Raw genomic sequence first — 27,059 nt, 5'->3', positions numbered from 1 at the left:
TGGGAAAAGGAAAGGGCTTACAAATCAGCAACAAGTCAACAATAAGAGCCAGTGTTACACACTAGTGTAAACTGGGGAGAATTTGGTGCTGCAGATGTGGGTGGGCCCTGGGGTTCTCTGTCCAAAGATTGCTGGAAGATCGGAGAAATTAAGCTTGAGTATTGCAGTAAAAATAAATTAAAAAATGTTTGTTTTGTTTGCACACATATGATAAAAAGGGATGGAAATCCAGCGATGGAAATTCTGCACTTAGTGGGATTTGGTACTGCATGAATCTCAATTCTAAAACTATTTCTTCTACTGATTACTGAATTAACTCCAATAGTGGGAAGAAGATTTGCCGGATGATGAAGACATGAAGCCTGCTTCAGTTTTGTGGCTTTTTTTTTTTTGCCTTTGTTTTCTCCTTTATGAAGAGAATATGATTGTAATCTCCATGGTGCCTGCAACTTTCTTTTTTCCCTGAAGAGATATAGTATCTTACTTTTGATTCTCCTCCCCTGTTATGTTCTCATAACAGCTCTGGATTTTACTGGCTATAGCATTTCTTTTAACAACGGCTCAGCTAAGGTTGCTTTGATCTTGTCTCTGCTGAGTCTACAATTGGCACATTGCAGACTCCCTCCCTACCTCCGCCTCTCAATGTTGACACTTTTGAACCAAGGTTGGGTGTGCTGGAGTGTCAATTCTTTTATCAGAAGTGGCAGGTAATAGGAAATCCAAGCAATGAAGTGGTAAGATAATGTAATATTTCTGTTTCTCCAAAGCAGATGAGGGCAAAAAAAAATTGATATGAAGGTGTTTTGTTTTTTTAAGCAAGCTGGAGAGATGACGACCATTTTAAATTGCTGGTTTAAAGATTTCTTCAATTGCTTCAATTTTTTTAAATAATTTTTTTAATGGAAGGCAATCGCCTCTCAGCATAGTCTCTGTGATATTAGTGCCCATCTTGATGACAGGCTCCGCAGGAGGAGAAAAGTGAATGGTGTGATAAAAACATCTTTGCTCATATCTCCTTACTCCATTTAGAGTTGATGCTAAAATGGCTCAACCTTGTGGAGTAAGTGATTATGGTACTTATTTGGTACTTTTTTGGTTTGTGTATATATACATATACATATATATATATATATATATATATATATATATATATATATATATATATATACACACACACTATATATATACACTATATATATATATATATATATATATATATATATATATATATATATATATATATATATATATATATATATATATATATATATATAACTATATATATATGTACTATATATACTATATATATATATATATACTATATATATACTATATATATACTATATATATATATAATTACAATATATATATATATTACTATATATATATATATATATATATATATAGTAATATATATATTGTAATTATATATATATATATATATATATATATATATATATATATATATATATATATATATATATATATATATATATATATATATAATAAATTATATATTAAAGATCACTTTATATTACGCTGTTTCATTTTTATTCTGTCTAGTGCATTTCAGTGTGTCTACCTATCCATCATCTCGGCTTCCCTCTGTCCTATGCACACACACACAAATATACACATGCCCAGGAATGGAATCACGAGCAGGGAGAGGGCAACATTAAACATATGATTTCATTGGACTGGCATCATTGCATACTGTTACTAGTTTTGTTGTACAATTAAAAAGCCCTAAGTTGCAATGCCATGTGTGCCTCTGTGCGAGAAAGCACATTTGAACGTAATGAGACTTATTAAATACAGATGGTCCTCAACTTGCAACCATTTATTTAGTGATTGAAGCTGCATCCTTGAAAAAAAGTGCTATTTTTCACACAACCCAGTGCAGCACCCCGTGGTCACTGGATCAAAATTCACATTTGGCAACTGGCTCATCTTTATGACAGTTACTGTATCCTTAACCGTATTACTATTAACCACTGCAGTAATTCACTTAACTGGTAAGAAAGGTCATAAAAGGGGGTAAAACTCACAATTAGCTCAATTGTCATAAGTCAAGGACTTCCTGTAATGCACTGGAGATGTTTGGCAGCTGCAGTGTTAATAGCTGAAGGACAAAAAAGCAAGTTGGGTAAAGCTTAACAAGCTTCTTGTTGTGTTTTACTCTTTTAATATGCCACTGCAATTACGTGACAGTGGTTCCTAAAACTGAAATGCAATCTCAGTTCAGCTGTGCAACATGATAAAAAACAGTTTCAAATGAAGAGGATGGCAATCCTTCACTACTCATAGGCTTTAAAGTTTTGAAAGCCCTGTTAAAAGGCCATTTTGAGCAGATTGCCTAATTAGTCTTGGTGGAGCCAATATTCCTACCTTCCCTCATACAAAGGCCAGACCTGAGCTCTGCCCTCCTGCACAATGTTGCTTCATCTCACATGGTGATGGGATGGGATCTTAAGCAGATCCTCTCTCAGCCTGAAAAGCATAGCCATTATGGACAATATTTACTGGGTAATTGATCATAAACAATTTTAAACCATTTAAGAAAACTTGATATTTAAAGGATGTGTACACATTCTTTCCTTGGGAAGCTGGACATATTCTAATGAGATTGATGGGGGAGGATAGCTGCAGTAACTCCTGCCTGCACTCCCTCAGTTTTAAGAGCTAATCTTATCAAGTATGATTTAATATGTTGGTCATAAAACTCAATCCATCTGGTGGTCATGAAAGCTGAGGATTCTATATATTGTAGACCCATCTCTGTAGAGAGGACATCAGCTTGTGAAGATTAATATTTTAAAATGAAAATGCCTCCATTTTTAAAAATTATTGCCTAACTCACAGGTGTCAAACTTGCCATACCATGATGTCATATGACATATTGTGACATTTCTTTACCTTTGCAGAGCTGGGGTGCATGCGGCCTGCGCATGACACATCTGGCCTGTGGACTGCCAGTTTGACACCCCTGGCCCTAACCCAGGGATGTCAAATTCCTATTATGGAGGTGTCACATGATGTATCACAATTTCCCCACCCCCTTTGCTAAACTGGGTGTGGGTGTGGCCAGTGTCTGACGCATTTGGCCCCTGGGTGGTGGTATTCAAGTTCTCACCAGTTCTGGAGAACAGGTAGTGGAAATTTTGAGTAGTTTGGAGAACCGGCAAATCCCACCTCTGACTGGAGATTTTACAGTATCCTTCCCCTGCCACGCCCACAAAGTCATGCCCACAGAACCTGTAGTAAAAAAAATTTGAATCCCACCACTGCATGGGCCATTGGTTTGATAGCCCTGCCCTAACTGATTAAGTCCACATATTTAAATCACTTAAAGGATTATATGCAAGATGGTTGTTTCTCTTTTAAAGCTGTATTTAAAGATGCAAACAATTCAAAAAATAAAATGAACAGCCAAAAAAAATCTCAAAATGGACATCTCTTATCAAAGCCATCATATTAATTCATATCTTACACAATATGGTTTAAGGCAGTTATTTAACAGTGAGTGCAGGTGGGAAATTAAATGTACATAGTTTATGCTAATCTTCTAATTGGGAAAGATGTATGTATGAATTAGTGATTGTACAGCCTATACCCCAATAGGCAAATAACAGAAAAACACAGTAAATAAAAATGAGAGAAATTCTACAATTTCCTGTCCTCAGCCTATAGTGTTAAAGCTGAGATGAGTGAATAATATTGCTGTATTGAAGACTGGCTGGCAACAAGAGCGCAGAATTGTGATAACAAACTTATTTATTTATTAGAATTTGTCAAAAACGAGAACAAGAATAAAAGAATGAAAATACAATAACAGGGATGACAGGCATGTTAGTGCACTTAAGCACACCCCCTCCTCTAACCACTTAAGTATGGTGTAAGGTCCATGGAAGCCAATTTGTGACTGAAACTGAAAATTTGTAGCTGAAACAACTGAATCAGGTAGAGCATTACAGATTTTGACAACTCTTATAGAAATTATATTTTTACAGTCAAGTTTAGATCGATTTACATTGAGTTTAAAGTAGTTGTTAGCACACGTATTATTGCCATTAAAACAAAAAAAGTCATTTACATTACATATAGTTTTGTATGCAATACATAGGTCTGACTGCAAGCGAAGCAGTTCTAAGTTATCCAAACTGAAAATTTCAAGCCAAGTAGCATAGGGAATTCTATTGTGTACAGAAGAGTGCAAGAGTTTTCTCATGAAATACTTCTGAACCCGCTCAATTGTACTGATGTTAGGTATGTTCTTAACATTTTCTATAATGGAAATTCACTAACACCCATCCTTGGAAATGTTGCTTATATTTTAAAATCTTTCAATCCACTATCTCACATTCTGTAATTTAACCTTTGTTCTTTAATGCCTGAAACTAAATTACACTTTGTTTTCATTGAAAACAACATGAAAAGTCATTAATATATTAGTACTTTCTGTGCCTAAGTAGCAATATCTGCTGGGGGTGGGGGTGGGATATTAAACTTTTACAGGCTTCAAATTAAATTAAATACAGGCTGTCAATTAAAATGTAAGTAAATCCTGGAACCACTAATCAAGAAGCAAACTTGTAGTGATAGAAATTTGGTTGTATTCAAGTGAATTCCAGCTCACTCCCTTTAATCTCTTATGGAAGCCATATCAAGTTTTATATAGAACACTATTTGAAAATCCCTGATCTACTCAGCCTTAGATGATCTTGGAAAAGTTACTTGTGGGGTTGGCTCTGTAAATCGTGGAAGGGAGATTACCAAGATATTATATGGCTGATTTGGAAAATAATCCAAAAGAAAGGTGGGGACAAATAATGTCTATATTGTTGCCAAGACAATTAAATGGATGAGTTGATCATCAGGAACTGAGCTTGATTCAAATGAATATTTGGGATTGGATGATATTATCTGTGGCTATGGTAAGAATTGATAATTTTGAGCATGGTTACCTATTCATTAAAATACAATGAATGTAGGACCCACTTAATACCTCTATTCTGCCAGGTGAGAGACTTTATTTTTTTTAGGCGATGGTGCAGGTTAGGGCTTCTGAGCTGAAGTTAAGGACTTTTAACCATTAACAAGCAGAATGTGCAAACACAATCATTAAAGGGCAAGGACACAAATTGTGAGCCTGCAATTTGACTCTCTAAAGATGGCCAACTTGTAAGATGATTTTATACCCAGGTTTATTTTTCTTGTCATGGGGAAGCAAGTATCTCTGGCTGTCAGCAGGTTGGCTCAACAGAGTAAACCAGAAATAAGCAGAGCAGAGGGAGTGGTGTGGTGTGTGTGTGTGGGGGGGGGGGGTGTTAAGATGGCATGCCATTTTTCCCTGTACCATTTTTTTTTTCTATTAACCCAGCCATCATGAATATTTAAGTGTTATTCCACATTGTACACATTGTAAACCACTGAAAATCATCAGACTGCAATGGGGGCATAAGTTTGATAAATAAGCAAGGAATATTGCTGTAATGAGTGACATGCTACTACTGTGTAAATGAAAATGTTTTTCTAATGCAACTCTCCTTCTGGACCGAGGCTGGATTGTGTTCTGCTCTGGATTTATTGAAAACAAACACACACAAAAGTCTCCGCCTCTTGCAGGAGAGACAGAGAGGGAACAAACTCGACAATTCCACATATTATCCCGGTCAAGGGGCTCTCCTGCTTCTTCTTAGGCTTCAGGAACCTGGACTCAGAACAGGCTGAAGAGAGGATCAGTGACTGCCATGTAGTCTATAAACCTACAACCAAAAAAAAAAAAAACAAATGGAATTGTTAATTCCCTTTCCTGTTCCTAGTCTCTAGATAGAACCAGTAAAGTGCACTACCTGTTTAACAGAACGAAATATAACCGTGGAAAGAAAATTTGTTCTGCAGAATACCTCCGTACTGTTTTAAATCTAAGCACCAAGCAATGACAATCATCTTTGGGCTAATGAAGACTGTACCCCGCAAATCAATCCCATCCAAAGAGGACAAGCGGTTTCACAGAGTTTGCTCCTGAGCGACCCAAATCTTTAAACCCCCGAGCCCCCAACCTCGCCGTACTCAGTCCAGCAAAGGGCGAAGAGCTTCCCCGCAGGCGCGCTACCTCTTTAAGGGCTCCCGGGTGTCATGTGATCCCTTAACCCTCCACTCCACCACCGCTGGCCCGACTCGGCTCATTCCGACTCGCTGAGCCGATGGGGTCGGATCGGGGCGGAAGGTGTTTTTAAAGCCCGGTGCCAGCAGCTACTCGTTCATTTGCTACGGTAAGACATATTAGACCGCAGTCCGCCTCCTCTCCGGAGGAAGATATCTGCCCACTTGCAAGGACAGCTGATGAGGTGGGAGTCATGAGGTCTCAAAAACAATGTCCGTCCCCGTCCCGTTCCCCCCCCCCCACTTTTCGCAGTGCGCCTCCATCTCACCGTAGCACGATGAAAAGTGCACGTGTATGTCTATGTACACACGCACGAGTATATCCTGATGGGAATCAAGATTGGCAAACTATACGGGTGCACCTTACTATGCCCCCTGGCGGTCCTTCCGCGCAAGGTGCACTCGGTGACCGCTGTTTGATGGTCCGGTTTAACAAAACAGACTTGTTGCTGGTTTGGGCTGCTCCCGAGAAGGATTACGTTTCAGTTTCTTAGTTGTGAGAAGAATCGGGCATATTTATAGGGGTTCGTACTATGCTTCTCCCTTAAGCTGTATTCGTACAACACGATGAGTTAGATCTAATGAATTGATTGTACGATACAATATATTAAGCTAAATGTGGTCAATTTTGGCCTTTACTAGAGCTGGGGAGGGGGCTTGGCCACTTTTGATGTGTGCAAATCTGGACTTTTTATTAGTTTATGGTTAAGTGTCTTATCTAAACCTGGAAAATGGGCTAGTTAAGTAATCAGATTGAGCAGGTTGTGAGAATGTAGGTTTAAGGTAGCAGGAGCTGAGATGTTATCTCATCCAACATTCACCTTAAGCAATAGCAAAATATAGTACATTTCATGCTGTTTTGTTTATCAATGTACAAATACTCATGTAAATCTTAAACTAGTTTAAGTAGGTATATAAGCAATGTTGATTTTGTGAGAGTTCTAGGTCTGCTAGAAGTCTAGTTTCCTTTTAAAAGAATGAATGCAATATTATTCTCTCAGCTTTCATGCAAAAAAAAACACAGGAAGTCCTTAATTTTGGGACAAAGTCCCATCCAATTATACTATGGGTCTTCTCAGTTTCTTATGAAAGATTAGGGTAATTGTACATCTAGAATCCATCTGTTTTGATGTAATTATTTTAGTCTACAATTTAAGTTCTATAATTGTGTGGAGGTAATCCATGCTTATGACCATTTGAAGTTATGACACTCCCCCTGCCCCCCAAAGAACCTACTTATGACTCTTTGAAGGTACAGATGCTATATTCCCCCCTGCCTATCTTCCTCCCCCGCTTCTGCTCTGCCAGGTCAGCTCACTGATGAATTAAATTTATGAACTTAAGTTTACCAGTACTGTGGCCCTGATTCTTAACTAGATTTCTCTAAAAATATGAAGTTTCTTACACCTGTAAGTCACATATTATACTGATACAGTTTCAGATAAAGGAAAGGAAGTTAGATCATCCATTTTAGACTAGATGGAAGAACTAATTCTTTGTTGCTCACTGAATGCTTACTTGGTCATGGGGCTCCGCACCTGTGGATGCCTTGTCACCTTTATCCAAGGTAATGTATCTTCTGGCTTGATTGATAGATTTTTAGGCTGCCACCAACCAATATCTTGTCCACAAGTTAGTGATACCCTGTATTCTTGATTGGGGTCTAGAAAAGAGAGTAAATCTTCTAATTGCTTGGAAAAAGCTTAAAATATGTAGGGAAGGCAAGGGTTAGGTTAATTTTCTCTAAAGAAAATTGCCTTTGACCAAGCAGGACTTTATTATTTGAATAATAATAAAGCCTCTTCCTCCTGCTATTTCTTATTTAACTTTATTATTCCCTGGAAACCTGAGGGCTATTCTTTCCTGTATTTTGTCAGGCTTGCTAAACCTAGCCTGGAATCATTAATACTTTCCTAGTACTTAATATGATGGTTTCATTTATTTTAAACTGTTGGCTAAGAATTAGTATTCAACCTAGTATCTATGAGTAGCTTTAAAAGATGGGAGTGCCTGGTTGACCTCTTCTGGTTTGGAATCTAAGAATAATCAGGCCTGATTAGTATTTGGATAGGAAACTACCAGAAAATAGGAGAGGTATGGAGGAAGACAATGGTAAAACAATGTTTATTCCTCTGTCATGAGAACTTCATGGATATGTCATGAAGTCATCAGGAATTGAGCTCAAGTCAAAGGAGACTATTGCAGCTGATTGCTACATTATTTGATCATCAATTAATTGGAAACAAACGTCAAAGTGAAGGTTTTTGCTTCTTTTCCATACTACCCAAATAGCTGACAGTGAATACAGAAGGACCAAGCTATGAGGCAAGGCTTTTGTGACTTGCTCTCCTCATCCACTGCAGGAAACCCAGGGACCATCAGGTTTTCTTCTGGTTCAGCCCACATAGCATGCTCTTGAACTATGTGCTCCCTATCCATGCTGTTGCTCTTAAACCAAAAGACTTGAAGTATATTGTAAATTGTGAGTACGGTTACCCCTCTGCAATGTATTCCCTGGGGGAACACAGACCCAGCAGCCCTTCCAGGCATTATGGGGTTTTTTCACCCATGGCCAATATGCTGCACGATCACAAATGATGCCAGTTGTGATTAAACTTCTAGTGAATCATAGGTTCCTCTATTCCTGCTGTGAGTATTTCTGCATTTATTGAAACTTCGATTTAAACCTGACTCTTGGTGCTTCTTCACCTACATTTCTTGAGCCGTTTCCGTCTGATAGCCTCTTGATATTTCTCATGGCTGCCCTGGTGTTCAGTGTCATCACCATATCCAAATTGTCCTATGGGTGGGAGCTTTGGGTAGAAAAGTTCCAATTTGGGAGGGATTGTTCCCACTGGAGATGGACAGAAAAAAAATGTCACTCCAGAAGAAAGCAATTCTCGGACAAGATTCAGAGCAAGTTACACTCAAAAAAATTCATAATACTGAACTATTCATAATACTTAACAGTGTTGAAGGTGCAGTATATAATTCCATTTCTTAAAGAATGATTAATAAGAGACAGCCTGGAAAACCTGTTTATATCATTACTCTGATTACTGTTTAAAGGCATTTTAAAATGTTAATTATAAAACAAAGATTACAGCATCATTATAGCAGTAAGTTTTTGGAATGCATAAATTTTAACAGAAAGACATATTTGTCTGAAATTAAGCCTAGTATAGATATTTGCTCTTCAGATGTCTGGATGCAATACATCAGATTGCAGTAGCAGAAAATATACCCGAAAAATTGCCTGTGTGTACCTGTAATCTTGAGGCAAACTCATGGGTTGAGGAGAAATACTGGTTAAAATCTGTAATTACATTTAGTCATGTTGTTCCACATGTGCGTGAAATATTAACTCAAATTGGTGGTTAATTAACAGGATCCACTATAGATAAGCTGGTCTATACAATATCATTTTCATTGAACAAAGCCGCTTATCTGGCAGACCCATAATCTAAAATTTCACAACTTTTTCTGAGGTAATGTATATATATATATCCTTGATTGTTGCACCAGTCCAAATGTGGAAGGTAGCTATACAGTGTTTCCTCAAAAATAAGACTTATCCTGAAAATAAGGCCTAGCTTGATTTTTACACGTGCCTAATATAGGTTTACCCCCAAAATAAGCCCTAGTTGAGATCCCGCCCACTCCGTCCCACCATCTGGTTGTACAAGGTAGCGCAAGGTGCATGTGTAAAAATTAAGCTGGGGAGGTGAGTAGGTAGAGCTGCCCCACAAGCCCCGCACCCACTTACTTTAGGACTGCTACAGCCAAGCCTCCCACACCCCAACAGCTGTCATGCTGCTGCTCAACAGCTGTCATGGCTGCTCACAGCCGGATGCCATGCAGCGCATTGTGCTGGTGCTGCTGCTTGCTGCAGGAGGTAGCACGGCACATTGCGCCGGTGTTGCCAGTTGTGGCAGGACACTATGTACTGCATCGCACTAGTGCTGGCCTCCTGCCACAAGAGGCAGCACCGGCACAATGAGCCATTTGGCATCTGTCCGCAAGCAGTCACAGAAGTCAGGCCGTGGTGCGACAGATGTTGGGGTGTGAGAGCCCTGGGCTGCAGCTGTCTTAAGGTAAGCAGGTAAGACATCCCCCCAAAATAAGACCTGGTGCTTGTTTTGGGGCCCAAAAGAAACTAAGACCAGGTCTTATTTTCAGGAAAACACGGTATGTATGATAGCAACATATTCACAATGAAAAACTGAGATTTGTGTTGAAGACTGAAACTCATCCACTTTCCCGTTCACTAAAAATATTTCAGTGCACCAGTGTATGTATAAGTGTGTGTGTGTACATGTAGCATTACATATTAGAATTTCAAAATTGTTATTCCTTGGGCCTAGGAATAACAATTTTACCAATATAATTGGATTGATATTCTCTTTGCTGAAATCCCACCTTTTAAAACATGTCATGGAGATGCAAATTATTGCATACTCAATGCTTATGCTCCAAATGTAAGGTTTATGTTGGTGAGTATCTCATTTTAACAATATTGATTCCCTACTAATAGCAACAACTCTGGTTTGTTATGGTTTTTGTTTTAAATTTTGAAATTTTTGAAGTGTGCATAAATATACATGCAGAACAACTCTTAATAAATCCCAAGAAACAAAAAAATCAAACTTTCTAACTTTATTTAGATAATGTCCTTACCTGGCATTTCATATTTTGGTAATGATATTTTTTTATCACGAAAGGGATCCTGAAGACCTAGAAAAGTTAATCCGAAGAAAGCCATTACCTGAGCTTTATGTTTGAGTACTTAGGTTCAACTGTATCCAACTGCAATATTCCATTTCCTGGTTTCTGAACCGTGTTTGCTTTGTTACCATGGTGATATACTGCTGAACTTAGTATATTAGCTAAGAAAGCAGTTTGTGATGTCTTAAGGCAATAGTTGAAAAGATTATGTATTTTGGAACCCCATTCCCCATTGTTATGTCATCAACTTGCACTTATTTGCATACAACATCAAAGGATGAACAAAAATGCTCCCAGCTAAGGTTGATCACATTTGTTTTGCTTGCCAGTTGGGAACACCTAACCGACCTTGGCTGACCCCAGAAAGTTAAGCAAGTTTGGACCCGGTCAGTCACCAGAAGAAAGATTACCAGGAAATTCTAATCATGCAGGCAAGACAAAGCATCTTGGAAAAAGACAGTAGCAACTAGTGTCATAATGTTTCATTGTCAAGGGAATCAAATTTATTTGACTGTATTAAATACGCAATAGCCTGAAAGCTGAATCCAATCAACTTGTTCAGGTGTTTCTGGAGCAATCCTACCAAATCTAATCAGATTTGCCAAAACCAGCTCAGATCTAGGACTCGGCTGCATGCAGCCATCTTCTGATTCTATCACACCAATATCTGCTGGCAAATTTTATTGGAAATCAGGGTCTTTATGTCCATTGAGTTTTAAAAAACCTTTTTAAGAACCAAAAGGTTACAAAATAATCAGCGAGCTCTCATTTTTTCCGAAAGCCATCACTCTGCTAAACAAATAATTCCCTCAACCCTGTTCAACTATTACAAAGTCTGCACTATTACTGTTAATCTTCTCATCACTCCTTATCACCCATCCCCTCCCACTAGTGACTGACTGTAACTTTGTTGCTTGTATCCTTACTATTTATATTGACTGTTTCCTAGTATGATTTGATTGCTGATTGTACCCTATGACTATCATTAAGTGTTGTGCCTGATGATTCTTGATTCTTAACGAATGTATCTTTTCTTTTATGTATAGAGAGCATTTACACCAAGACAAATTCCTTGTGTGTCCAATCACACTTGGCCATTAAAGTATTCTATTCTATTCTATTCTTCATTCCAATATTCTATTCTATTCTATTCATCCCCTCAAAAAACGTTAACGGGGCTGGATGTCAAGCAAAGCATAGAGAATAAGGAAATTGGAGCCAGGGAAAAAAATCTAGATGAATATTGTAACCACGAAGTCTTTAGTTTTGTTTTTTTTCCCTCTCTCTCCTTCTTCCGTACTTGCAGGACCCAAAACAACGGGCAAAAAACACTGATCACCTACAAATGAAGCGGACAAGCCAAAACCGGAAACTCTCTAGGCAGCTTCCGCCCCCCGCTACAAGCTGGGGAGGAAGTGCGCGCGCGGCGGCGGATTTCGACGCGATCACGTGAATGCTGGCCGTCGCGTGCGTGCCTTCTCCGGCGCATGCTCTGTTGTCGACGGCGACGACGGCCATCATGGCGGTGTCTAGCGCGGCGGCTGCGGGAGGTGGAAGACGCTGGTATTTCACCCGTGAGCAGCTCGCTCGGAGTCCTTCCTGGCGGCTAGGACTCGACCCGGACAAGGAGTTATCGTACCGGCAGCAAGCAGCTAACCTGCTTCAGGATATGGGCCAGCGCCTCAACGTGTATCCCTTAGGCAACTAGGCCGCGCCTCAAGCCGGGATTGGGCTGGGGCAGGGTTACGGAAAGAGGACTAGGCCCGCCGGAGGTGCGCGTAAACAACTTTGGGGGCCTGTTAGGTTTAGGCTTATGGGGAACGGGGGGTGTCGCAGTGTTAAAAGGATATCACGGTCGTCGCTCCTGTAGGCGGGAAGGTGCTTATAATGGCTGGGACGCCTTAGGCCGGACCTTGATTTGGAACCGCCAAAACAGATTAGGTTTACTCGGCGGTTGGGGAATGTTAGACGCACATGTGTTGGATGTCGGCATGCTGTTACGATTTAGGCTGAAGGGAATCTTAATTGGTTCGCAAAAGTACAAGAGACCGGTTAGTAACACGTTACTTGGCCAGGGGCATTTGTCTGCCGTGTTGCATTAATTGGATGGTACGTAATTTCGAAATTTGATCGTGTTTGGGGGTGGGAGAAAAAGTGAACCATCCTTCCCCGTGTGTTTGATTAAAATGTTAGCATTAATTTACTTTTGAGCCTCATTTTTTTTCCAGCCGTATTAGTATTTAACATTTTGGCTTGAATAAATTTTGAAGCCCTTAATACAAAGCTTAGTTCAACTTCTTTAAAGATGCAATTTAGCAGGCTTAATGTGAAAATATTTGCAATATATATACATGTGTGCATGTGTATTTGTATATAATATATATATATATAATTGTAAGATTGACTAAAATATGTAAGGTCTTAAGTCAGTCTCTAATTGTGTAAATCCATGTATAGTTTTACTTAGATATCAGTTCTATTCTTGGCTTAGTTTTAGGAAGTCAACTTTTTTTAATACTTAGCTTTTACATATTTTTTTTCTTTAGAAGAATAGTGCACTATTTAACATGTTCCTTAATGATGAACCACTAGTTCTCAACTGACTATTAATACAGCAATTGTTTATATGCATCGATTCTACATGGTTCAGTCTTTTACCCACTTTCATCGAAATGTAAGTATGTCATCAGTTTGTTTTATCAGCTGGAGTTTTGAATGGATTTATTATATATTTTCTTTTTGGCTAATAGATTAAAGAATATGTGCATAATATGGAAGTAATAGAACTTTAATAGTTGAAGAAAATATACTGTGGAGTTAAGTCTTCAGGTTCCATCAAATTTATGCTTAGATCTACATGCTTATAAGAAGCTTTCAAGGAAACAATTATAAACTGCTACTTTAGACAACAATCGTCAAACAATATGTGGCAAATTTTGAGGCATTATTGATAAAATGCTTGCTAGAACACTAACATGTTAACCAGATGCCTGGCAACCTGGAAGTTTACTTTCTGAGAGAAATATCTTAAACTCTCAACCTTGCAATGGAAAATGATTTGTTTATGGTTTCCCATAAACAGTTTATAACAAACCTACATATTTGGACTTCAGACTTTTAGCTTGATTTGTGCAGATAAGTTACTAAGATTTATTTTGTAAGATCTTATTTTCTTTACTAAGATTTTATTTTGTGATCCTCATGCAATAATCAACATATGCTCACAAAAAATTACAGTGCATTTTTGTAACTTGTCTAAGGAGAAAAAAAGTTTGCAGACCAAAAAGGTGCTAATTTAAATTCAGAGTGAAGAAACATTCCTGCTTCAACTGTTTGCAGACAGTTTTGGTTCTAACATGTATATTTCTTTTCTTTTGCACATTTGAGAGTATTGTGATTTTACTATTTAAGAGATAATATATTTAATACATTTCTTCTCTATAAAGGCTGTGGCACCAGCTGCCCTTTTCCTGGCAGCCAAGGTGGAGGAGCAGCCTCGAAAATTGGAACATGTCATCAAGGTTACTCATGCCTGTCTGCACCCTCTGGAAGCTGCTCCTGATACACGGAGTGAGGTAAGTAGTTAAATTTCTGTGAAAGATATACTGTACACAATAAATCAGAAAAAGAACACATCCTGGCAGTGCAAATCCACCATGCTTCATTTTACTGAGAGTGCTACAGCCACCTTGAAATACAATTGAATAATTTCCAGAATAAGAGTATTTAACAGTTGAATACAGATAAAGAGTTACTGCTCTTGGTACATAGTACAGAAAGCTCTTGGTTTTATAAGCCAAATTGTTGTCTGTCCTGTGTGTTCTGGCCAGTATGTTGATGAAAGCTTGGTTGTAGCACAGCTTGCATTGAGGAATGGATGTTGCCTGCCAGGATCACACACTTATAGCAATATAGAAGTTGATTTGTGAAATTCAGTTGTTTTTACTGTTCAAATAAAAAGATTATTAAGCACATTGTTTCAGTTCTTACCACAGCCCTTCCTCACAGGACCAGCACATCTAACCTTGCCAACAAGGGGGAAGCTTTATTTTAAAGCTAAATTGGAACAAAATGGCAATGTTGAACTTGTGTCACAGGACAATTTCAACAGTAGAAGTATGCAATCAGCAACTTTTCTTATGTGTGCATTTGGTGCTCTTTCCTCTGGAAATGGGACATTTATGCCCACTTTCTCCAGCACAAATATAATAAAGATTCCCTCTTGATGTTTTTGCCTCCTCAAGAGAGTGTTAGAAATATGCAGGCTTAATACAGAGTGCCTCATCACAAGTAACCTGCCTGTCCTCTCAACCCCAGGGTTACCTGCAACAAGCCCAAGACCTGGTCATTCTAGAGAGCATAATACTGCAGACCCTGGGTAAGTTTTCCAAGCGGACGGGCTGCTTCATGAATCTGACCCAGGAATGCTCCGCAGAATGGAGAGTCTAACCCAACCCCAGTCTTCTTCACAGCTGACCAATATGGGAAGCCATCAGTCCAAGCGACAGTCCTTGTCATAATGGCCAGTTTATGACTTGTTTATGTTTTGAATGAATATTTTCATACAACTATGAATGTGCAAACAGGATTTTCTTTTTAACAGGATTTATATCCTTTAGGTTCCAGGCATTGTACTCTGGATTGAAGTCTTAGCAGCTTGTCAGTCTAATGTTTCAACTGTATTATTATATCAGTTTGATAATCCAGGATAGGAAATTAATATCCTGATAAATTACTGTACATTATTAATGTTAAACTTTTGCTGCATCTTAAATGTAATTCTTCATTTGAAAGGTTTTTAGCAATTAAAATGGTATTTTTTGCACTTTGATAGTTGATAGGCTTGCCATTATAAATGTTATACATGTGTTCCTACTGTTTACTATTATATGCAAAATGCATTTCTATTACTGTTGAGCAAGACATTTTGGCTTCAATATATAGTGTGTAAAGCATGTTAATCCTTGCTGTGAAACATTGTAATGCATGAAATGGGTTAAAGATAATTTGTCATAAATGCTTAACAATTGTGATGGCCAGTATGGACATAATCTATAAACTTGTATCCTGTTAATTTGCAGGAATAAAGAATATTAGTTTCTTCATATATTTTCTTTTAATGAGAATAAAAATGTTATCAGAACAAACTTAAAATTAATTAAAACTATTCTAAGGCTAAAGCACTTGCTTGGGTCATTAAAGTGAACAGAAAAACAAGTAGTTAAGATTTTATTATCTAATTCAGAATCAATTTTAGAGTACTTGAATGTGTCAGCATTTTTACCAAGAAATTTAATATTTCAGAAACTTGCAATATCTGTTGCATTCTTGTGCAAGATAATTGATGTATTTGAACCCAGGAGATGTCCTATTTGCATCTGAGCACAGAGCTGTATTAATTGACTGGAGGAACAATCTGCTTTGCCTCCCAGGATCAGAGACATGCATGGTATGTAGAATTACAAACAAATTATATCTACATTCTAAACATTTCCTTTTTTCTTCTAGGATTTGAAATCACCATAGATCATCCTCACACTCATGTGGTGAAGTGCACACAGCTTGTTCGAGGTAGGTTCCAAACATGACTGCGATTGTTGCTCAGACGACTTACATGCAAAAATAGTTGTTTTCTAGCTCAGAAATTATTTCCAGGAATACATTTCCTTGGTAAAGAATGTCATGTTAAAAAGGAAAAAGAAGAGGCTGTTACTGTACTAAATATATGCCTTTTGCATGTCTAGAGGATCAAAGGGTTCAAAATGAAAATACCAATACCAGCCTTAATAGCAGAAATGTATACACTCAAGCTGTGCACAGCATTCTATATGGAATGCTTTGCAATTGTCTTTTCATTTATGGGCATGCACAGGTGTTTTCTTTTACTGGTAATTCAGTGAGAGGGTTGCCTATATTTGCACATTTATAAGGAGACAATCTAGCAGTTTTAATGCTTTGCAGCGGGCTATGCTCTTTAGAAACATCCTTTTGAATGCTTTGTACGGCTATAATACTTAATATGCATCTTAAAGACTACACCATATTTTGTGCTCACAGCTTCCTCTGACTAGAATGGCAAAGAATGTATTTTCTGTCCTTTTGAGAAACTACCATTTCTATGTCCAAATAATATTTTGAGAAGTCCAATATGACTCCTTACCCAAGGCCAGAAAAAAGCTGGAAATCTTTTTCCTATCCTCACATGACAGGATTTTGCTCACTGTAATCATTCCCCTAGCCTTAACCAATAAGCCCAGGGTTCCCACAAAAAGTTCCCCAGTCTTGACATATAGAATTAGAGGAAATCCATAATGTGGTACACCTAAAGTATTGGCAAATTTAACTTGTGACTTTTCTCTTTCAGCCAGCAAGGATCTAGCACAAACTTCCTACTTCATGGCTACCAACAGGTAGATGTTGAGAATATATTTGTTTTATTTGGAAATGTTTTTTTGATAAATTATTGCAAAAAAGAATAATTGAAAAAATGTGCCACATTTAGAGTGCATTCTTTGACATCAGAACAGTAGATTTCTTTAAGGTTTCTTTTAGCTTGAATTTCAGAACAGGAATATACAAAATATCCTTATAAATGAGCACACGTATTGCTAGTCCATCTATGACCAATTCTCTTTATTGTACTATAATGGTGAGAAATAAAGACATTTTAAAAAATCTGTCCTGGCTGCCTAAAAGAAATCCTATTTTTTGTAAATGAGATTTTAAGCTACAAGTTAATGAATTAATTACCTGGTTTGCACACTATATTATGATTTAATTAAGCATGCTTTGCTATGGAAATACAGACTATAGATCTAGGCATCTAAATTGATGCTTATTTATTTACACCAGCCATGGTTTTCTATATCATTCAATCCTGTGGAAAAATATTAGATCTCACATTCTTTTAGTCTTCAGAATTAAAAAATGACAGTGAAGCCAAAAAAATCAAATACAAAATGGGTTTGATCTTGATTAGGCTAGTGCAGATTCTGATTTCTTTTTAAAGAAAAAAACACTCAGTGTTTTTTGCAGATTCAGAAATGGTAGCCTATTTCCTATGGCACATATTAATAAAGTTTAGTTCTTGACTTATAATGGCAATTAGGGTTGAAATTTCCATTGCTAAGTAATGCAGTCATAAATTGCATTCCTGGTTACCATTGTTAACTCAATCCCATGGTTAGGTGAAGCAAATTCTTTATACAATTGGCTTCATACAACCAAGTCAACGGGGACACCAGCTGGAAGTTGCAATCCTAGGCCATCAGGCAGCTAAGTAGCTGCTGCCAGGTGGAGGAAAGGAGTAAGGGAGTGAATAGTGCCATATGGCCGGGATGTGAGCAGCTGCATGAAAGGCATGGGTCAGGGAAGGTAGGAGAAGTTGTGTGAGTGTGGAGGGACTTTGACCTTCCCTGCTGGCTTCCCCAGTGGCTTTCTAGGGAAGCCAGCAGAAAAGGTTACAAATTGTAATCATAGGGTACTTGGCTATATGTTTGAACAAGTTGTCAAGCATCCAGATTGTGATCATGTGACCATGAGGGTATTAAGATGTTTGGAACTTTTGAACTTAGGTTATAACCAGCATTCATCTGTTGTAACTTGGGTGGGTTGCTCTAGTCTTTGCTCAAGATATAGCTGTAAGTACATATTTGTGGCTGGTGTGTTTGCATGGGCATACTTGGATTAAATAATTACACTTAAAAGTTAGAGCAGGGATTTCCAACCCCCAGTCCGTGGACTGGCATCGGTCCACAGCATGGCAGAAACTGGACTGTACAAAGCCCCATCTGCGGGATGCAGGCAGCACATGAAACCACACCCCTTACAGTCCATGGAAAAAACTTGTTCCATGGAACCGGTTCCTGATGCCCAAAAGGTTGAGGACCACTGAATTAGAGGATGATGAGGCTTAAAATTGAAAAGAAAAGTAAAGCTATTTTTGAAAGAACCATCCAGAATGTTTTAATAACAAATTGTTACCTTAAGATACTTTTTTCTGACCTTATGTTTTCTAAACCTTTTGAGTATTTATGTTTAATTACTGTTTGGGATATTTATATCCCAACATCTAAGAATGTTCGATCAGCTACTGTTGAATTTAGGATTACTAGCTGTATTTTATGCATATTTGTAAAGAAGTGCCTAAACACTGGCTCTGGCTAAGAAGTGAACAAACCTAAAGTATTTTTAATTATACTACACAGAGGGTTAAAAGAAACTAAGGATCTCATTATTTATTTAAAAAAATAAGTTAAAGAGAAAACTGTTAACGTGCAGTGGCTCATGAAATGCAAGAAGCCAAAGAAGTTCATTATCTTTCCTGTAATAAATTGAAAGGACTTAAGTTCTCTTGCTTGCTGCCTAACAGTTAATATATTGTTGCATAGAACAGAGTAATAATGCACAACGATGTAAAGTGTAGATCTGTTGGATGCATAATATCCAAGATGTGCAATATGATGACTAGCCAGTAGTGCTAGAAAGTTGGTTTTTGTAGGAAGAAGGATTTGGGCTATCGGTATGGATAAGACTTTAGAGCTTGTATACTCCATCCCAGTCTGCTTGTAAATTGCATTTCATGGTGGCTGTTGCCCTTTCTCTATCCGTTTTTTTCATCGTATCAAGTGGTATGAGTAGATACTGGTCTGTAATTTACATATTTTTCAAGGGACTTCTTTTTGTCCAGTACTCAACATTTGCACATTTGGGCCATGCACTGTTATTGATTTCCTGAAGGATTTTATGAATTATAAATGCCGTGTAAACATTGCCATCTCCTGCCAGCATATTTTGCCTCATGATATTTCTGGGTCCAGTTCCTTGTAGGCTGTTGGGCAGCCTTCTTTAATTGTTTGAATCTTGTTAGAATAGGAACTAATGGAAATACACAAACAGCTCTTTTAGTTGATTTAAGGCTTGAGTTGGATTTAACATCAGCTGTACTTCATGGCCTGATTCAAAATTTACTGCTGTCGGTGATCTACTAAAAGATGGATTTGTTGCAAGGAGCAAATTGTTCAGATTTTTTTCTAGGATTATGTCCAAGTGCTGTTGTACAATGCAATTTGTAACTTTGTTTGGAGTTCATTTCTTTGCCTTCCATGAATATCATGTGGGTGTCCTGGAGCTCCAGGCTGACAGAAGCTCTTGGAAAACCTTGTGGGAAAAGGCTGAAGTAGAATTATTGTGCAAGGCAAGCTTGACCTTGCAGGATAATAGCATTTTTTAAAGCTGAGGGATGCCTAATTCCTGCAGTGTCTGTCCAGCGGGCGGTTGTATGTGCAGCTGCTGTTGAAGCTTGGGAGCTTACAGCTTTCTGTTTCTCTCCCCCTGCTGGTGATGTCAGCCTTCACCTAACAACCTTCAGCCTGCAGTACACCCCTCCCGTTGTGGCCTGCGTCTGCATCCACTTGGCCTGTAAGTGGTCCAACTGGGAGATCCCAGTCTCTACGGACGGGAAGCACTGGTGGGAGTACGTTGATGCCACTGTAACTCTGGAACTCTTGGATGGTAAGTTCGGAGCAAGGTCAAATACATTCTATGCCCCATAAGAGGTACTCCATTAACTTAATGTTTTATTTCTGATTTCTGTATCAAGGTTTCCAGCATGACAGTAAAGAAGTGGGATGAATTTTGTAAACTGAACCCGTACTATTAGGCTTTGGACTGCTCTATTTTTTATTTTATTTTTTTGCTGACTAGGATGGACATTAAAATATGCTCCTGTAGAATTTGTGCTGTAGTACTATGCTGCTTACTAGCTTTATTCTTGTGTTTGTGTTACAGAATTAACTCATGAATTCCTTCAAATCCTTGAAAAAACACCTAATCGGCTGAAACGAATCAGGAATTGGCGGGTAAGATGCTTTGCCAGCTTTGTACTTCTCTTTGATAAAAATGTTGAAGGAAGACTATTGCTTGGAATACTAAGATACAGCCAAGAGACCTCTGCCTCTTTTATGTTTATAGCTTTATAATTGGGGTTAACCCAGTTATACATTCATGTGCATCTTGAGGCACCCATCAATTTCCAATACAAATTTAAAAATTCACTGCATTGTCTGGGATTATTTCAAGTAGAGCTCTGGCTTTCAGAAATCAGCTGTCGTATTTCATTACAAAATATCTGGGTTCCACATGAGCTCAGAATCAGTGTAAGAGGAAAAAATACCTTTGATGGCTAGTTGCCACCCAAGGATGTGCAGTGGATATCCTCCACCCCAAAAGGAAAGGATCTTCATCTTCTAAAAATGGAGCAGGGGAGCAATAAATTTTTTGGAGAGCTGTGGGAACAAAACAAAACAAAATAAAAAAGCACACAGGGAAATAGCCAAAAAGAGGAAGAAAATCCAGGAACTACTATTAGGTAATTATTTATCTATAATGCTGATAATGTGGGATGATTCCAATATTTTGTGATAGGCCACACAGCCCACAATATTTGGTATGGTAGAAACCGCAGTACAAATGGTTTTCCAAAATTTCAGATGTTCCAGTTGCCCCAGATAGATTGGAGAATCCCTGTTTTAGAAATATATAAGCAGTGCTCAATGTAGAATAAAGTCAAACATGCAGAACAGGTCAAATAAGAACATTCACAGAATGAAAACAAAGTAATTTTAAATTATCTCTAAAGAATAAAAGTTTCCCTCGTACTGAAATATTTTAAATAAATGGCAGGTAAGTCTCTGCTAGGAATGCATTCTATAAGTACAGAGAATCAAAAAAGGATTTTGAGACACGGAACCTTCACTCAAAATAATGAGGAATAGAGGACTTTAGAAGGAAGACTTTTGGGACAAACATGATAGTACAGTATCAACCTTCTGAATTAATAAAGTAGATGTGATAGCTTTTATTAAATTTATTAACAAAATTATTTGTTAATGGCCTTTTTTCTAAAATGACAGTTGCATAGTGCATGCCTATATAGTATTCCTTTCTCTCTAGGGATATTCTATGACTACAAGAGATTTGTATACCAGTTTTGAATGCTTTCATTTTAGGCCTGTCAAGCAGCCAGGAAATCGAAGACGGATGATCAAAGTGAGGATGATGGCCTCTCAGAACAGACAATCCTCAGCATGATCTCTAGAAGTGCATCAGACACAACTATTGCAGGCCTGATGAGCATGTCAACATCGTCAACCACAGGAGCCACTGCTTCATTTCCAGCTACAGAAGGAGACTCTCCAGGGGAACGAGGCAGTACAGATATTTCAACAGACAGCTGGATGTCTCAGCACCCTCCACATAAACAAGAGGTCAGCCATAGATTGCCTAACGAAATTTCTGCCAATCCTGATCATCTACATCATGATAGCAGTAGTGGTGGCTCTTTTGTCAAGCAAAACATCAAGGGTGCACCACTAGCAAAAGTATCATTGAAGGAATACCGTGCCAAACATGCTGAGGAGTTGGCTGCACAGAAACGGCAGCTAGAGAACATGGAGGCAAATGTGCGTTCTCAATATGCTTATGCTGCCCAGAACTTGCTTGTACAGCAGCAACGTGAACGGGATGTTCAGCAGGAGAATAACTCCTCTCCAATTATCCTGAAAATCCCTCTAGGCAACAATTCTGATGGTTCTGAACGGCCTGCTACTGAAAAAGCTGATAAACCCTCATCTACACTTAAAGTACGGTTGCCTGCCCCAGGAGACAAGCCTGTTGCTTCTTCCAAACCAGATGATATAAAAGTGCGCATTAAAGTGCCACCTCCCATGGAACGACACAACCTGTCTGATGAAAACAGTGTCAAGAGCAGGGGAGAGCACAAGGAAAAGCATAAGATCCATTCTTCTAACCACCATCACCATCATAACCATCATTCTCACAAACATTCACACGGGCAACCTGTTGTCAACACCAAACGTCCAGGGGATCCCAAGCATGTTAACCCAACTGGCATTGTGTCACACAAGGGTTTTGTCCCAAATTGTTCCTCCCGTAAGAGACCACTTTCTGAGGAGACCTCAGTTACAGTCCACGAACATCAGCCCAAAATCAGTAAGAGTTCCAAGGGGCCCACTGTGCCATTCTCGTTCCCTCAGCATTCTGGCCACAGCTTGGAAGCAGCTGGTCTATCTTTTGCTCAGGCTAACAAAGCCAGAGGGGCTCATGGAAAATTGGACAAGAGCACTGCTGGGGCCAATGGACATAATATGAACCAATCCATTGACTATCAGGACACAGTGAACATGCTCCACTCCCTGCTCAGTGCACAAGGCATGCAACCCACCCAGTCATCCAATTTTGACTTTGTACATCATTATGGCGAATACTTGAACCCCAGGGCTGCCACAAGTGTTGATAAGCCACGACCACCCCCACTCCCATCAGAACCTCCCCCTCCTTTACCACCACTCCCAAAGTGATAGTTTTAACTACTGAGGTTCTACAAAAAAAAATGCTCATAGTAATCACTGCCTTGTGAATGCCCTGTCCCCTTTCTAAGAGAAAACATTTTTTTATTATTAGTAGGAGAACATAGAGTCCTTGAAACTGTGAAAAGATACGCTTTTCTTTCTCCGTGTGCATCCCCACTCACCCCTCCTTTCAGTTCTTCTGGGTGGTGAAATTAATAAGACCAGCTGTCAACTTCAAAGGTTGAGGGTGGGCTTGAACGTTATCAACCCAATAGGAAACGGCGCAGGACTATTTAAATTGACAGTCTTTTCTCCTTTTCTTAAAAAAAAGAGGACTTTTAAAAATAATTTAAAATAAGTTATGTGTTTAGTGTTGATTTTATTTTTTTAATGTGGATAAAGGAAGGAGCTATAGCAGAAATCGAAATGGAGAAGGGCATGAGTTCTGTCTACTTGCAGTGGTTAATGTGTCTTGTCCCAATGGAAGTTGCCTCTGCCTGAACAAAGGCAGTGAAAGTTGGAAAGGAAGAATAGGGAGAAAGGTGTGAGAGACACATGTACTGAATAAAAGTAGAAAATGGAAGTGGTGAAGCAGAGTTTTCCAGTTTCTCCTTACTTAGATCTGTGATTCTTCATCAGTAAGTAAGTGGAGACAGATACAAACCTAAATTTCCAAAGAATGGTGGAATCAGAAATGTTAGTTAACTTTCTAACTTTTTTGGTCCTTCCTGCTGATCAAGAATAATTTAGGAGTGAGGTTTTATAAGTTCACTTCCTTCTTGACCACACTGCTTCTTTAGGAGTGTCGTTACTATGTTTGTCATTTTAGTCTTTGTCTCAGTCTTTGTCTCACCGGAAGACAAATAGCTAACACGACTTAACCATTAAAAAATCTCACAGGACTGTATTTCCGTGGTGGGCAGCACTGCATGCTAGTGCATGAACTCTTGAGAGTGCCTTCAAAAAAAATGCTGCATTAGTATAGTTTGGGAAAATGTGTCTTTCAGAGGAGGAAGAACTAGAAGAGGCTGACAGCCTATGGATTGGAGCAGTAATCGTGATTCTGGAATGCTTTATATTATACCTTAAATACATTATGGAATATGAGATTTTCACATTTTGTCCAAAAAGAAAAAAGATGTAAGGATGACCACAAATGAATCAGGCAAATTTGGAGAACAGCAAAGATTGCAAACCTGTGGCCTTCAAATATTCAGTTATATTTTTCAGTATCCCTCACAGTTTTAAATGATAGTACAGGCTCCTGGAAATTACAGCTTGCCAATATCTAGAAGGTCAAATTTTTATGTCTCTAAGAGGGAGAAAAATTGAATAAAAGTAGGATGAAGACTTGTGAATATAAAGATGTCAATGCAATACAAACATAGCCAGTTTGAGGGTGCCCTGAATTGGTTTGAATGTTGATGTAACATTCTGAACTTGTAGCATACTACTGGTATGCTAAAAATGGGGCTAGCTTTTAAACATGGATGTATATTATGTTTCTGTAGATCATAACAATATTTTAATTCTATGAAACCTGCCTTGGTTTGTAATCCAGCATTTGGACAAAGTATTTGGAGTGAGTGTCTTCAATCTCGACTTTCTTTTTTGTCTTTTAATATAGTCCCCATGTTCCACAAGTCATTTCAGGATATTCCTACTGTTGTGAAGTGAATTCCAAATTGAAATATGAGGGACTCTGTGATCTAAAAAGGATTTGTTATCCAAAATGGATTACCCTAGTATATATCAATAGAGGCCCAATCCAGTATGTTCAGTAGTGACTACGAGTTGTGGCCTCTGATGTCATGTGAGTGAAGTTCATTGCTGCTGATTTCAGATGATGCATCATGTTTAAAATAAGACACTCATCTGCTTGTTTTGCCGAAGTATTTTCTCTGAATTTGGAATAATTATTTTCCCACCATCTTTGGGTTTCTGAACCAATGGTGTCTCGCTATTGATGCAAACTTTGGCCTAGTTTTGTGTAATGTTTCAGAAACTGTTTCTAATTCCTGGCTCATTTTACTACTATTCCATGTTTCAATAAATGTACTGTCTCTGCATTTAATTTATTCCTTGTGAAATTTCTTGCTAATATTTGAATGTATGAGGAAAAGTGTACACAAAATATTTGGGACAGTAACAGCAGTATTCTGAATCTATAAATCTTCATTGTTTATTTCCTGTTCTTTATTTACACTGAGATGTAAAGGTAAGCAATAGCAATTACAATTTAAAAACAAATCACAATGGATATGAACAAAAAAAAAAGCAAAGAAGCAAGTAGGAAAGGAAAATAACTGGCATGATAAAAAAAACATCTCATTTTGTAGACTCTCAGATGTTCATGTTTTCAGATTTTGAATCATAATTTGTCAATTGAAAGCTGCAGGTTACAATAATCCTTCATTTACTTTGCTTATTAGAAGTTCCTGGGTTACCCATGGAAATGAATGTGGCAGTTACATAAGAGTAATGTATGCTGAATTGTCTAAATCATTTCTTGATCCTTACGTTTAAAAAAGTTGTTTTGATCAGCTGACATTTTCTAGGCTTGCTTGAAATATCATGTTCAGTAATCCATGTTTTGTATATTGTACGGATACGCACCTGCATGTATCAATTACAGTATTTATAGTTAATAATACAGTATGCAAATTTATAATGGATTATAAAACCAGTTATGTGTATGCAGAAAGAAAAGGTCAGGGGAGCTTTCTCAGTCATAGAAATAATAGGATGGAAAAGCAGATTATGATGAGAATAGTACCAACTTCTTTCTGCATGTGCAGTTGAGCAATTGTTAAGATTGAGTCTGTTTAATCCTAAAATAGAATGCAGAGTCCATATAATTCATACTAGATTGCAAGGAAAGTCCCTAGCCTGGCAATGTCTGTTTTGATCTGCCTTCTTAGAATTCCCATGTTGGTTATGCTGGCTCGCTGTTTCCAAAATTGCATATTTTTTAAGGGATTTGACTGGACAATGACTTTTACAAAGCACTTAAGTCCCTCTCTACCTACCTTGAACTGTCAGCAGGCAATGTCCATACCTTTAAAACATATATCCAATTGTGTTAAACTTCAGGCTTTAGTGACTTCCTGATGCTTTGTTTACAACTTCAAGGCAAAATGCTGCACAGACTGCAGGCAACAGAACAAGGACTGAATGGGCTCTTGTCTTTATAAGTAAGTGTTCTGACTTGTCATTGCTTGCATAGCTGAACACTTTGTCTCTGAAGATGTGCTTTCACCAGCCACAGTTGCTGGTGAAATGTTAGGAAATCTTTTCTCTATATTATAGTCACTAAAACCTGAAGCCCAACAGGTACCAGCCATGAAAGCCAGCAGCCAGTATAGCATACATTAACTTCAAACGTTAATGATAGTAGCTTGGATTTCAAGGTAACTGAATTTATTCTGCTTATTATTTTCTAGTGTTCTTTGCTCTCCTGTCTGAGTTGCAAAACACATAGTCATAATTCATTGTTTTCATAAACCTTTCTGAACTGTGTGGTAATTCAGACTATGATTTATAGTTACAGACATACCAAGATTTGTACAGGTTGGGAATGTCAAGGATAGGATAATATCTAGACATAGTCTGCAATCTTTAATGCATAAATCCTGTACAGTAGAGTAATGCCACATTGGGATGGTAATGTGCATTACAGGTAGTTCCCACCATATGACTACAATTGGGACCTGGAATTTCAGTCAGTAAGCAATGCAGTCATTAAATGAGTCGTGAGTGGACCCATTTTTATGACATTTTTTACTGAGGTCATTAAGC

The 27,059-nt window shown here is 38.2% G+C and overlaps 2 protein-coding genes across 4 annotated transcripts; one reads left to right on the top strand and one right to left on the bottom strand.

Moving 5' to 3' along the window:
- Window positions 1-5,572: 5,572 nt before the first annotated feature.
- Window positions 5,573-10,985, bottom strand: SPMIP11 (sperm microtubule inner protein 11). Its single transcript, XM_026683850.2, has 4 exons — window positions 10,843-10,985; window positions 8,879-9,019; window positions 7,684-7,828; window positions 5,573-5,765 (listed from the first exon to the last, which is right to left on the bottom strand). The coding sequence occupies exons 1-4, from the start codon at window positions 10,925-10,927 to the stop codon at window positions 5,717-5,719; spliced, it is 420 nt and encodes a 139-aa protein (XP_026539635.1). The 5' UTR covers window positions 10,928-10,985; the 3' UTR covers window positions 5,573-5,716.
- Window positions 6,170-25,335, top strand: CCNT1 (cyclin T1). 3 transcript variants are annotated; one of them, XM_026683849.2, is made up of 10 exons: window positions 6,170-6,275; window positions 12,197-12,579; window positions 13,483-13,564; window positions 14,337-14,465; window positions 15,208-15,268; window positions 16,399-16,461; window positions 17,255-17,300; window positions 20,240-20,403; window positions 20,680-20,750; window positions 21,900-25,335. In XM_026683849.2, the coding sequence occupies exons 2-10, from the start codon at window positions 12,344-12,346 to the stop codon at window positions 23,268-23,270; spliced, it is 2,223 nt and encodes a 740-aa protein (XP_026539634.1). In that variant the 5' UTR covers window positions 6,170-6,275; window positions 12,197-12,343; the 3' UTR covers window positions 23,271-25,335. The 3 variants fall into 3 exon arrangements, with proteins under 3 accessions (XP_026539634.1, XP_087810131.1, XP_087810130.1); XM_087954004.1 differs by lacking the exon at window positions 6,170-6,275 and having other exon boundaries at window positions 12,385-12,662; window positions 13,437-13,564; XM_087954005.1 differs by lacking the exons at window positions 6,170-6,275; window positions 15,208-15,268 and having other exon boundaries at window positions 12,329-12,579.
- Window positions 25,336-27,059: the final 1,724 nt, after the last annotated feature.

Source organism: Notechis scutatus, chromosome 2 (genome assembly GCF_049901735.1).
Source record: "Notechis scutatus isolate UNSWTSFEM ecotype Mainland chromosome 2, rNotScu1.2, whole genome shotgun sequence".
Classification (NCBI taxonomy): Eukaryota; Metazoa; Chordata; class Lepidosauria; order Squamata; family Elapidae; genus Notechis; species Notechis scutatus.
This window is presented reverse-complemented; position numbering and strand designations above follow the sequence as displayed.

What these genes read in the sequence shown, in the direction of transcription:
- SPMIP11 (XM_026683850.2), bottom strand. Translation starts at nt 10,927, where the DNA reads ATGGCTTTCTTCGGATTAACTTTTCTAGGTCTTCAGGATCCCTTTCGT. An exon ending in ACCAAAATATGAAATGCCAG is followed by an intron (nt 9,020 to 10,842) that starts GTAAGGACATTA and finishes GTCCATCTCCAG; the next exon opens with TGGGAACAATCCCTCCCAAA. An exon ending in ACGGAAACGGCTCAAGAAAT is followed by an intron (nt 7,829 to 8,878) that starts GTAGGTGAAGAA and finishes TCTCTTTTCTAG; the next exon opens with ACCCCAATCAAGAATACAGG.
- CCNT1 (XM_026683849.2), top strand. Translation starts at nt 12,344, where the DNA reads ATGCTGGCCGTCGCGTGCGTGCCTTCTCCGGCGCATGCTCTGTTGTCG. An exon ending in ATGGGCCAGCGCCTCAACGT is followed by an intron (nt 12,580 to 13,482) that starts GTATCCCTTAGG and finishes ATGAACCACTAG; the next exon opens with TTCTCAACTGACTATTAATA. An exon ending in TTACCCACTTTCATCGAAAT is followed by an intron (nt 13,565 to 14,336) that starts GTAAGTATGTCA and finishes TTCTCTATAAAG; the next exon opens with GCTGTGGCACCAGCTGCCCT.